The sequence below is a fragment of the Acomys minous genome, assembly GCF_964271855.1.
Source record: "Acomys minous genome assembly, chromosome: 9".
Classification (NCBI taxonomy): Eukaryota; Metazoa; Chordata; class Mammalia; order Rodentia; family Muridae; genus Acomys; species Acomys minous.
Genome location: NC_140490.1, coordinates 30367989 through 30381499, shown reverse-complemented (window position 1 = coordinate 30381499; position 13511 = coordinate 30367989). Strand labels below are relative to the sequence as shown.

General features: G+C 43.9%; 1 protein-coding gene across 11 annotated transcripts in view; it reads right to left on the bottom strand.

Annotated features, from left to right (window-relative positions):
* The window catches only part of CADPS (calcium dependent secretion activator), a 438873-nt gene extending 425809 nt beyond the window's left edge, over positions 1-13064 (bottom strand). For all 11 annotated transcript variants that reach the window (XM_084795416.1, XM_084795414.1, XM_084795422.1 and 8 more), the window contains exon 1: positions 12494-13064. In XM_084795416.1, the coding sequence (XP_084651542.1) occupies positions 12494-12928 (435 nt within the window). In that variant the 5' untranslated portion in view covers positions 12929-13064. The remainder of the gene's footprint in view (positions 1-12493) is intronic.
* Between the last annotated feature and the right edge of the window lie 447 nt (positions 13065-13511).

The following is a 13511-nucleotide window of genomic DNA, read 5'->3' as shown; positions in this document are numbered from 1 at the left end:
AGATCTACCCTGAAGAAGTGCCCCACTACTCTCTGGGCTTGGATTTTGGACTTCCACAAAGGGAGAAACCCAGCTGAGCACCAACATGGTGGTTCTAATGAACATGGCCTCCACAGCCTCATAGGGAGTGGCATTATTAGGCAGTGTGCCCTCCTTGGGTTAGGTGTGGTCCTGTTAGAGGAAGTGTGTCACTGGGGGCAGAATTTAATGTTTCAGCGGCTCAAGCCAGCCTCAGTGTCATTTCGCTCTTCCTGCTACTTGCTGACCCAGATGTAGAATTCTCAGTTCCTTCTCCAGCACCATGTTTGCCTGTATGCCTCCAAGCTTCCCGCCATGATGATAATGGATTAAACCTCTGAACTGTAAGCCAATCCCAACTAAATGTTTTCTTTACAAGAGTGGCCATGATCATGGTGAATCTTCACAGTGATAGAAATACCAAGACAAGCAACATCCATTACTCTCCAGGTCTCTGTTTCCTGACTTTGACTGCAATGTGACCAACTGCCTCAAGCTCCTAGAAATATGACTTCATTGCTACGGTAGTTTGTGCCCTCAATACGTGAACCAAAATAGATTCTTTCCCTTTGAAGTTGCTTTTTTTTTCCAGAGTATTTCATTATAGAAAGAAGAATAAGACAGAAGATTCATGCAAGCAAGCTTGAGAGCCCAAAGCAAGGACATGAGCTATGAAGTGAAGAGGGGTAGGAGAGGGGAGTGAATAACTTAATAAGGTATATCAATAGAATCTCTGCAGGACATGGTGGTGAGGATGAACAATATAGAGCTGTAAAGCTAGGTTGCATGTCTCTGCCTTGGACAGCTGAGATGTCTGACCATACCACTGGGTACTCATTTAGCAGAAAATGCAGAAGCAAGCGATCTGGGTGAGAAGGCACAGTTTCTGTTGAGCGGTTTAAGGACATCTAAGGGCAGGGCCATGGGAAGTCGTATTCTTCTCCTTGTAGCTTGTAGACCTGTGCCTTTGGTGAGCTGCTTGTTACTGGTTGTGATCAAGATGAAGTACTTATACTCAAACTACCTCAGCGTCATTACTAAATACGTTGTTCCTATTAGCTGACAATCCTCTTACAGCAAGGTGTTCCAGCAAGAGAAAAGGCATAGGATAATTTGCATTCTAGCCCCATTTCTTGCCTCACTATAAATCACGAAAAGCCATTCACTGACTTCCAACAGCCACACCTTGAGCAGGGTTAATGGGAAAAGGTTTGAGCTGGAGAAAAGAATATGAGAATTGGAAATGTGTGATTCGGGAGGTTAAAGCCATTATTAGTACTGATGCTGTCAAAGACGAGGCACAGCTCGGGAGAGAGGGCACTGTTAATTAAGACTGCCCTAACTAAGCATTATAGACCATGTTCCTTCAGCCATGGTGGTGGCAGAGGTGGCTCCTCAGAAATGCAAGGAAGAATCTACTCTGTGATTTTCCCCTAGCTTCTGGATCTCTCAGACAATCTTCCATGGCCCTTGCTTGTAGACACATCACTCTAGTCTCTGGTTTCTTCTTGACAGAGTATTTTCCCAATGTGCATGTCTCTGGGACTAAATGATCCCTTTTTATGAGGACATCAGCTCTAATGAATTAGGGGAGACTCATCTTCAAATATGCTATTTTCATTAAAGTGTCATTATGAGGTTCTAAGGCTAGTGCTTTCCCATAGGAATTTTATAGGGGACATGATCACCGATAACAAGGGCCAAAGAGCTGAGATCCAGAGAAAAGACTAATATTTAAGAGTATGGCTGATGAAATGGCTGTGGATAAAAGTGCTTGGCATACAAACATGGTAACACAAATTCAATCCCAGGAACCCATTGTGGGAGGAGAGATAGAATTCCTGAATATTATCTTCTAACTTCCCCACATGTGCCACAGCAACATGTGCCAGCACACACACACACACACACACACACACACACACACACACACACACACACACACACACACACACACTAATAAAACAAACCCTCCATATCTTGCCTTACACTAGTTTTCTATATGAGTACACTTCAATTTCTTCGATAGATTACAGGAGGTGAGAGGTGGGGCATGCTGTCTTAAAATGCGTTTGAGTGTTTTGCCTACATGATCCAGTGAGTTTCTTATTTGTAGAAGTAGCTCAAAACAATGTATAACATTGTCTGATGATGTCTAACAAACAAAAATTGAATATGGAAGAGCCCCCAAGAAATGTTTTAAACACAGTATGTTATGACACACTGCCTTATAGACAACATTTGCTATACTTGTCAGAAAGATCGCCAAAGTAGATGTTCAAGTTACATTTCAAATTTGCTTAAACAACGCCATGCCTACCATCCACACCAAAAGGCTGTTTTCTTACATGGGCAACAGAAGGCGTGATTATTTGCAAGAATTTTCACTGTTTTCCTTTTGCCTTCTGACGTGACATAGCCAATTGCCTGAGCCACTCTGCTTTTTGCCAAAAACCCCATTGTCTTCTTTGAAAGTGTTACACCCCCTGGTAGGGTTTGTAACTTAGTGTATGCTCCTGGAACACCGTGAAAATGTGCTTCCTTTTCACAGGCTGCTGGAAGATGGCACAGTGGGTATGATGGTTTACTCCGTCAACAAGAGGATCTAACTTGGAGTCCCCAGCACCCATGTTAAAAGGTGTTACAGGCGCCAGTGACCCTAGTTAGCATGGTAGGGAATGGAGACAGACAGATCCCAAGAACTCACTGGGCAGTCATCCTAGTTGAAGTAGTGAGCATCTGCTTTAGTGAGAGATACGATCTCAAGGCCATTAGGTAGAAATAATACCTTTCTATAGCCTCCGAATGTGTGTGTCTGGGCTCCTAGGTGCATATATCCACATGCATGTGTATACCACATCACCAACACTGTAGGACTTTAGGTACACATGTACATGTGTACACACACACACACACACACGATTGTTTTACTCCCTGTCCTAGTTTCCCTTCTGTTGCTATGATGAAACGGTCTCAGAAAAAGTACCCTCGGGAAGAAAAGTCTTATGTCAGCTTATAGCTCACAGCCCATCATCAAGGGGAGACGAGGCAGGAACTGAACCAGACAGTAGAGGGGTGCTGCTTACTGGCTTGCTCACTAGCTTATGCTCAGCTACTGTTCTCATGTAGCCCAGAACCACCTGCCTAGGGATGATAACACCCATAGTGGGCCAGACCCTGCCATGTCAGTTGACAGTCAAGACGATGCCACACAGACATGCTCAAAGGCCAGTTGTAATCTAGGCAACTGAAGTTCCCTCTTCCCATTTGACTCTAGACACTAAAAGCTAACTAGTATGTATACTCCCTATCTCTCAACTTCAGAGTAATAGTTGTTGTCAGATTAAACTATCTGTGGAGATTACCATTAAAATAAGTTTTCAGACCTTTCTCACACTTGTTCAAATGAAAGTAATGAAACAGCTAAGAGTGCTTTTCCCTTTGACCAGCAAGTGGTATCAGAAAAGGCCATACCCAGAAACAATTTAATTCCTTTATAGATATTTCATACATATAATATTCTTATTACTATACCAATATACAAGAGTCCTATAGTTATTACCTATTCATAATCCAACCAAATCTGAAGAGACAGCTTACAATAGAAGAATAGAGAAAATAATGCTTAAGTCTCCTAAACATAGAGAAAGGAGGTACATTTACCTATGTTACATATACAGAGCTTACAGATCCCAGAACTTTGGCAGCCCTTCAGCTGTTACTATAGTGTTGTTGACTGCCTTTTCCTTCTTGCAGACATGGCCATTTGGACACATCCCACCACAGAACATATATCCAACACAGATAAACTCCCTATAGTACTTCCTGGTTTTCTGCCTGGCCATTTAAACACACCCCCATGCCAATTCAAGTTCAATTAGATTCGGCTCTTGGAAGAAATTCATAATTGTTGTATGGTTTAAAAAGACTTTCCTCCACAAAGGACCCAGAATTTGTCATCTCTCACTATAAACAAGGTAAGAGTAGCCTGATAGCATGTTCCTCTGGGATAAATGATCTTGAAGTCATTTGGTGATGGGTTAACACTTTCACAAAAGTAAAGAAGTTTTGTGTCTCAGGCTAGAATTCAGAGTCCTTGACCTTTTCCCTTTCAAAACTTGCTAGGAAATAGAAAATCTCGGTGGAGTTTCAGCATTTTCTAAGGGCCGACTGTGTGTCAGGCATTGTTTGTTAGGTAAAGAATTGAGGAAAAATAAAATTTCCCTGGCTGTGGAAGAGAGATGCGCACAAAAAGTAATTTAAATATTGTGCACATGAGGAAGAATGGACTCAGATCACAGAATTGTGTGGGAGTTGGCACAGTGTAAAGGCTTGGGAAGTAGCTAGTGTTAGAGTTCATTAAAGAACAACTAAGAGAGAGTCAGAGAAGAAAGGGTAGAGAGATGTTCTAGAATAAGAAGTCACTCCAGCAAAGGTTATAGCAGTAAGAAACAGTGAAGGGACCTCAATAAATGCCACTATGAGGGCTACTGTGAACATTTCTTCAACATGGACCCTATATATAAAAAAAACTTGGTAAGCATTAGACATGCTGTTCTCTTGCATTCTTGACAATGTCTTTCCATTTTACAAAGGAAGAAGGGGGTGGGGACTGGGCCTGTTAGGGTTTGAATGTGAAACATCCTTCTTGGGTTCTTCTGTTTAAAATGTGGGTCCCCAGATGGTGGTACTATCTCAGGGGCTTGGGGATATCTTGGGGAGATGTAGGGCTGGGTGGAGTCTTACAGGATCATGTCCAGCCCTAGTTCTGGACTAAGTCTTAATTCTTGACTGGCAAAGATGTAAGCAAGCAGTCTCACGCTCCGATTGCCAAAGCCGCAAGCCACCATGGACTCTACTTTCTACTCTGCCCCAGTGGACAGCACACAAACTTGATGTATACCTTCAGCACCATTCCTCAATCAAGTGGAAGGTATTGATTTTGTCATAGTGTCATAAAATGCACCTTAGGTCACCATAACCACTGGCTTACCATGCCAAACAGAAACCTAAATCATAGAATAAAAGTGAATAGATGTGAAGGACATCACTGCTGTGTCTGGAACACATCGTTTATTCCTGTGAGTCTTCCTCTGCCTTAGACATATATGCACTTACTGCAACTCCTACGTGATTAGAATTTACTCTTTACACAAACATAAGGTACTTTGGAAGCTCATTAATGATGGTACCAGTTTGATACTAGAAAGGTAAATGAACATTTGTAAAAGAGCTATTTGTATCAATACCAAAATATCCAGACTTAAAGAAATAAAGAGCCCTATTCTATTACAGAAAGCATACTGTGGGGGAAGAAAGATGACAGGGAAAATAAAAAACTTTGAGAGTCCCACCACAAGCCACTTGAGTGCTTCAAGGTTCAAGGATCTATCAGAGTTCTCTGTTAAGCATGTAGCAAGTGTTTCTGACAAATGTGAGTTTGGTATTAGTCATTAAAAAAATCATGTGCTCAAAAGGTCTTTTTCTTAAGCTGAATAAATAGGTACTTTTTAAAAATAAGATGAGCGAAGCATAAAGGAAGACGGATAAGTTACATGCTTAGCTCCATCTAGTTTGTAGAAAACAGTATAATGACAATCACCTATTTTTCTAGACCTGCTTAGGTTTTGATAATATAAATTAGAAATACATTCATTGCTATGACAGTAAATCACATACATTAGTTCTCAACAGCCTTTCAGATAAAAATAATGTGGTGCCATATATGCACTATGTGTATGCATATGGACACATGCATATGTGTCTGTGTATGTATATATTTTGCCAATGCAAGAACTAATACTTACTTTACAGTTACCAAGTATCTGGTTGCTGTTCCAAAATATTCACTATATTATATCACTTAATTTTCATAATACCCCAAAGATGACAGTACAACTACTACCCTCTATTATACTGATGCATATGCTGAACTTCTAAGAGATTACTTAAATTAAACAAGATCACCAAGTCTATAATTGGCTGATACCAGTAGGAGAAAATCCCAAGCCTCAGAGTCTAAGCTCTTACCCACTGTCCTTACTATTCATCAAGATAGGAACTGTATTGACCAGACTCTAATCATCAACTTTCTCCCTTCTTTGTTATCTTATAAGAACAGAAAAATAATTCTATTATAGACTTGGACTGACCAATAAAAATTTAATAAGGTAGTACCAATTATGGAACCTCTAATTCTGCAGAAATGATGAATCTGATCCTAACAAGAAAACAGGAACAGTTGCCAGAAACAGGGAACACAGTGTTCCAAATCCCATAATCTCTCCCCAGAATGCTTCTGAGGGCCTAAGGTCAGAGCATCAGTATCTGTTTAGCAACATAAAGAATAAAAGGATTTGGCAAGACCACCAGCACTGCTGTTCTACCATCTAGACAAATATGGCTTTTTCTTGGAACAAATATAATTAAGTTCAAAGTGATATACATTCTATTATTTAAACAATGGCAGGGGTGTCTTTTATTTTTAATTGCTTTTCCAAATCTACAAATATTCTGTCCGAATGTTGCCATAAATTAACCACAAGAAAGGATAGATATTCACTTTTTAATTGTAAAATATCTTGAGCAGAGAACTAATTAAAAAGAAGAAAATGCTTCATAGATGAAACAAGTCTGTGGACTGGCTCCAAATTACAAAGCTAAAAGCTCCCATGTAGTCTGTTTTTTAGACTCATCTGAAAACTTGGATAGTTGGGTGAATTGAATCCATCTTAAACCATCCTGGGTTATTTGGAAAGTGTCTTATCATTCAGCATGAGAAGATACCAACTCTAAGCTTAAAGGATTTTATGTCTTGGTAATGAGCAACTGCATTTTCCAGAACAATCAACTATTATACCGAAGGGGACGTGAACAATCATTTAAAGGCTCTCTGCTCCTTCCTGCAAATGACAGATCAAGTTACCCTAGAAATAAATGACTTGCCTACAGTCTGTGACCCCTTAGTGGTAGTATTTGACTTCAGACATGGGTTTCATCTAGATTTTTACAAAGTGTTGTATAGAAAGACATCTGACTTCCCAGATCCAGCCATGCCTTCAATTACATCTGAACTATGCCCTTTATTGCCACATCCTGATAAACCCAAACCTCTGCTGTGTGGTTTGTTTTGATAAAGTTACTTGGGACAGATTTCTGTCACTTGCAATCATCTACCAGCATCAGCCAAACGGTGATCCTTGCTACCTCAAGGTTTTCTTCTGACTAGAAATTTCTAGTTACCCACTCGAGAAAAACTATGATAACTCCATAAGACATAACCCCATTGCTTTCAGGAAGATTCCCCAGCCTAAATCCAATCTAGGTACATGTAATTATACTGCCTTTCCCCTCCTTGAGCACTTGAAACCAACATCTTCTATAAGAGGCTTTCCTACCCTCAACTTACTTGAGTTCTGTGTCTGCTAGCTTTCAAACTTAAGCATAAACTTATCCAGCCCAAGAACCAGATGACATATGTGTCTTTGGTTCTACTACCCAGCCTGGCTGAGTGCTTCCCACTGCCTTGTTCAGAGTTTCCTTCTAAGGTAGAACTCCCTGAATTATCCCAGCCTCGCTTTTATAGGTTCTTGGCCCCAAGTCAATTACTGTCATATTTCAATGTGATAGCCTATGGTTGCTCGTTTATTTGCTTTTTCAGGGAAAAGATCTCAGAGTCCTTTGATTTACATTACTTTACAGAGTACAATTCTTCAGAAATGAAATGTTTAATTTCCTTTGTTCTTAAGTCCAGCTGTAGGGAAGCAGAAGGCTATTCCAGGTGTGTAATGAGGCAAGAAGGTCTCATCGTTCTTCTATATTCTGCATGTTCAGAAGGTAGTCTACGCCAGCTCTGTGTGTAATAAATAGTTCCTTTTCACTGCACCAAACAGACTGGGGAGCAGGGAGCAAAGGGCAAATTTAAGTAATTTAATTATTCTCCTGATAAAGACACGCATAATTTGGTTGGAAGAAAATCAGGTAACAGTCACGTAGTTGTCTTGAAGGATTAAATAGTTTATATTTAAAAATGAAAATCATGTGCATTGGCAGAGCACAGACTGATATTTTTTGAATAGTAGAGCAACCTGGGTGCCTAAAGGTAGGGCTAAGAATAGAGAAATCATAAGACTCCCATAAGCATACGGAGTTAACCAGTACTGGGTCTTGACTCTTGTGAAAACCATAGCTTTTAAAACATGACCAAATAAAGGAAAATAACTAAATGAGAAAGATGGACTCTCTGTAGCAAACAGTGACTCGGGGGTAGCAACAATTGCATGGAAAGATACAAGCTGAATCGTACAGGAAAGAGTAGCTTGAATATAAGATACATTTCATCCAGGCATGAAGTCCTCTTGAAAAAATAGTTCTGCCGAAGTAGACACAGTTTTGGACTGTCCCTTTCCACCACCAAGTGTGCACAGACACACGCGCACACACACACACACACACACACACACACACATGCACATGCATGCACACACATACATATGGAGTCACACACATTTATATACAAAAAATTTACATGAGATGATTTGTAATCCAGGCATTATGAATAATGACTACCTAATTTAAAATCATCCTGTTGGATCTAAATATTACACATCACTGTTTACAGTTCCTGATTTCTCATTCCCTTAGCAGCGTCTCTAAGTAGCTGGGTCACACGAGGTAGCCACCCATCACCATTACTATGTAACTTAGAGACAGATGGTGTAGCTCTGCCATGCCAACTCTAGGTATTTGCCTTAGCGTTCTGGGGAAGAAAGGAAGAAAAAGCAAAGATCTTTTGCCATATGAGATACTGATTTTTTATTGTGATAGTCTCATTGGGAAAGTCTTTGTTTGGGTCATAAATGATCAGGACCATGACGTCACATTTAGACGTATTGAAGAGAAAATATATTTGTAAATGATAAAAATACATCTTGCTAATGGTCTGTATGTAGTCTTTTCTTTACATGGAGGAGATTGGCTGATTGCCCAAACACTATTACTATTATTATTATTATTATTATTATTATTATTATTATTATTATTGCAATAAAAGAGAATTAACTATCAGCTTTATCCAGAAGCATCATCTTCTCCCTCTGATTCTTCTCTCGTGAAGTACCTTGAGCTAAGGTACTTTTCCTTTTAGTTTGAACAGTGTTTTAAAGAAAAAGAAAATCTGACAGAAGAATGGTGTCTGGTAGCTTTGCTGGCCACTGACCCTTGTTTTTGCTTCCTGTCCTTTATAAAGCCTGTATTGAATATCTGTTAGGTGCTCGGGTGAAGAGGAATGGCCTCTTTCTTGAGGAAAGTAGAAATGCCCCTGTGTAAAGGAGGCTACATGACATGCTTGCTATCAGAGTGTTAAGTTTCTGTTTGTACTTTTTTCTGGCTGTTGTCTCCTATTTAGGATACAGGATTTGGCATCAGACCACCCTTTGGCTCAATGCCTATTCTTTTATCTGCCTGCGTGCTACTTCAGACAAACTATTAAAACCTTTCTAAGTTTCTGAGTGATCTTGGTAATTAAGTCAGGGTCTTTAGAAGAATTCAGAGTGATCTCAGGGGCTGGGGATGCCAGGACAAACACTCCACTTGTCTGGCATGTCTAAGACCCTGGGCGTGAGTCCCTGCACTACCAAAGCAAAAGCAAACATGAAGTAAGAACAGAAAATGAATTCAGACGAAAAAAAAATATAGACCATACTTGTAGTTTTTGCTTTGTAGCATGTATCGTACTTCTGAGTGATTAACAATACAAGACACTTGTTTGGTGCCTGTATGTATTGTGTGCCATAGCCTCTGGTTTTTGGCTTACTTAAAACTGTTCAAAAAAAAAAAAAAAGCAGGACGTTTGGAAAAAAAAAAAAAAGGTCCAAATAGAGTATCTTGCACACTGTAGGTACCTGAAATTCGTAATGAGCATGATGTAGATTCCAAGGCTTCCTAAGATATACTGCATTCTGTAACACAGGCCTTTGCTGCCTCATGGGTTTCACGGGTGCCTTTTCATAGGCATCTCTCTCTCTCTCTCTCTCTCTCTCTCTCTCTCTCTCTCTTTCTCTCTTCCCCCTTCTGCACTGTTCTTTCCCTTTCTCTCTGTTATTTCTCATCTGCCTCTTCCTAGTTCACCTGTTTGCAGTCTGGTCAATGTTCACTTTTAAGTCACAGGAGCATGCTGTGATCCAGGCTGATATTAGTTCACCCATTTTATTTTTTACCATATTGAGTATGCGATATTATTATTATTATTATTATTATTATTATTATTATTATTATTATTATTATTATTTCTTTCAGAGTTTCAAAAGCTTGAATTTTGAGAGAAAGAATGCCATCTCCAGAGTACACCAAACAGTAAAAGACAGAGCAGCAACAAGGAAAGTTTATTTCCTTTTTAGTAAGGACACATATCCCCACTGTAGCCACTAGGCCTGCTGCGGTTGTTTTGCTGGAATGTATATTTAGCAATAGTTTTTACAGTGTCTAAAAATAGTTTGACAGGAGGCCAGTGTTATCAATCTGTCCGGGAGTCTCTCTGCGGCTAAAAGGTCATGTGTAAAAACAGGCTTGCCCCTCAAATAACAGCTTTGGATGGGCTGAGGTAAAACGTGCAGTCCGATTGGAGGGAAATGGTCTCATGATGGTCTTTCTCAGATGATAGAACTGGGTTTTAACAGGATTTTCTTTTTCCCAGTGCTGGACCTGCGTAGCTACTTAAAGGACATAGCGACCGATAAACGGAAGGTCTTGTTTCATTCTGTTTAAAGTCAAACAGTTTTCATGGTGAAAGGCTAGGTCATCTTCCACTAATTCAGTCCTTGATGAGACTTTTGAAGGCAGAATTTTCCGTACTATAAAGACAGTTAACTTAATTCCAAGCAGACATTTAGATTAGCTGACTATCTAGAGCTAAGTTCGACCTTAAACATTTATCAACATTTTACTCTCTAAGGATCTCTCTGCTCTAACACAGCTGGAAAGCAAGAGGCTTCTGGAAGGGCTATTGCAGAGATGGGACGGGGAGTGGTGTGTGTGTGTGTGTGGGGGGGGCTACAGGCTATCTCTCACCCAGGAATTTTTTTTCTTTTTTACTTAATAAAACTGGCATCCAAGCAGTAGTAGCTAAAATAAATTGACAGGGTTGGGTGGTGTGTGTACACATATAAGCAAAACAAACAGAGCCATCTGTTCTACCTCGAGATAAGGATGCAAGGTAAATTTGGAAAGAGCCAACAACCTTACTTGAGCAACGTGTAATTTAGATTTAAACTGCAGCACTGTCGAAATCGCTATTTTAAGAAACTAGTCTCACAACCTTGATGATGGGTTACAGCTGGAACCTCCCATGGCCCCCAGGTTCAACTGACCTCATGCAAGCTGAAGTGCTTCAGTCATTCCAGAGACTAAGCAGAACCCTGTCTTTCTTCACTTAATCCCACTGAGCTCCTGACCCTTTCCCAGCTGATCCTTATCACTGACCCTCAGCCCTCAGCCCGTGGTGTCTGCTCCTCCCTTCCATCAATTCTCTGGTTGGGGGTAGTAATGGGGTCCCCCTCCCATCAAAAGCAGCTCACAGCTGGCTTGCCCTTGCCCCTGCCTCAGACACAAAATGCTTTTGATGACTATAATTGAGAAGCTGTTTGCAGCAGCACTTTATCAAGCCTGTAACAACAGGGCTTGGAGAGCCTCGGCGAGCCAGAAGGTGGCGGCGAAGTCACCTTGGGAGGAGAAGAGGGTCAAAGGGAGTGTGGTGGAGGTGCTGACCTGGGGCACAGGGACCCACCAGGTGCACCCCTGCTCTAGGATCTGTGAGAAAGGGGAAATGTAGGTTGGAGAGAAGCCAGGCAAGAGGAAAGCTCGGCAGGAGGACCCTTGGGCTACCCAAGGTGGAGATCAGCTGACCAGGCTGCGAGGGGGCGCCCTTGACTGAGTCACGGAAAACCTCGCCTCCCTGGTTGGATTTTTTTTTTCCGCGTGCCCCTGCGGCTGCCCGCTGCCTGAGAGTCCAGAGCGGCTGAAGCTCTACACCTGCGTCCAGACCTGCCGGGTGCCTGCGCCCGCCTAGTGCACGCCCCGGAGGGCGGGCCAGAGAGCAGCGCCGCGCAGCCGGCGCTACCCAGGAGCGCAGGGAAACTAGCAAGCAAGCCAGGCCTCAGTGGGCGCTGCCTGATGCAAGTCACTCCCCGCGCCACCTAGGTCACGGAGCGGGACTTTACAGCCTGGCTCCCCACGCAGGGAGGCCCGTGCGCGAAGCACTGTGCTGCAGGCCCCTAACACATCTCCGGGAGCTCCGAGCTCGCGGAGACGGATTGCAGCGACCAAGTTGGGCCGCGGGAGACCATCACCTTGTCCCAGGGCGCGGTCTCCACCTTTCTCTGCTCTTCCTCGCCAGCTGCGCCGCCGGCTCCCATTGTTCGCCCCGCCCGCCCGCCAGGCGACGTCTGAGAGCCGCTCCCCGGCCTCGCAGCGCACTTACCTTCTGTTGCCGCCGAGCCATGTCGGTGGGCTGCTTGGCGTTGAAGGGATAGGCAATGCAGCGCATTACGAACACGTACAGCTGCAGCCTCTTCTTCCTCTCCTCTTCTTCCTTCTGCAGCCTCTCCAACTCTTCCTTCTCCTTCTCGCTCACCACCGACGGGCTGGGGCTGGAGGGCCGGCCGCCGCCAGCGCGGCTGCTGGGCTGCAGCCCCCCGGCCCCGCCGCCGCTGCTCGCGCCGCTACCCCCACCGCCGCCGGCGCCCACCCCGGCCCCGGCGCCGCTGCCCCCCATCCCGGCGCTGCCCGCCGAGCCATCGCTGGTGCGGCTAGGAGACAGGCGCGCTCCGGACGCGGCCGAGCCCAGCACCTCCTTGCCGCTTTCCTCTTCCAGGATCTCATCCGATTCCTCTTCGCTGGACGAAGGGTCCAGCATGGTGGCGCCTGGGAGAGGGGGGTCCTCGGAGCCCCCGGCTTGGGATGCAAAAGGTGGGGGGCGGTGGAGGCAGCCGAAGGTCGGCTGTCCCGGTGGGCGCTTCTTCCTAGGTCAGGGAGAGCTATCCGCTGCTGCTCAGCCTCGGCCGACGCGACTGCTACCTCCGCCTGGCGAGCGCGAGCTGGGCGCAGACCCAGGAGCGCGAGGGGAGGAGGAGAAGGGAGAGGTGCGAGTGTGCACCCGAGGTGGGCAAGGGCGAGAATCAATTGCGAGCCCCGAGCCCGCAGCCGGATGCCATCTGCAGCCGCTGAAGGAGGCGCCTCCAGAAAAGATGCCGAGTGTTGCAAGCTGTCGATGCAGCCAAGAGTCGGAGAGGCATCTTGCCGATTGGGGAGCGAGCGGCGCTTACGTGTTTATTGGCTTAACTCTCCAGTGTCCGCGGCGGAGAGGGCGACTGCAAAGGCCTGGAGGGGGAAAAGAGCGGAGCGCCCCCAAAGCCTCAAAACTCCACTACTTTTGGCCCCCATGCCCCCCATCCCTCCCTGTCCCTTATCCTGTGTAGAACACTTCTTCTTGCCTTAAC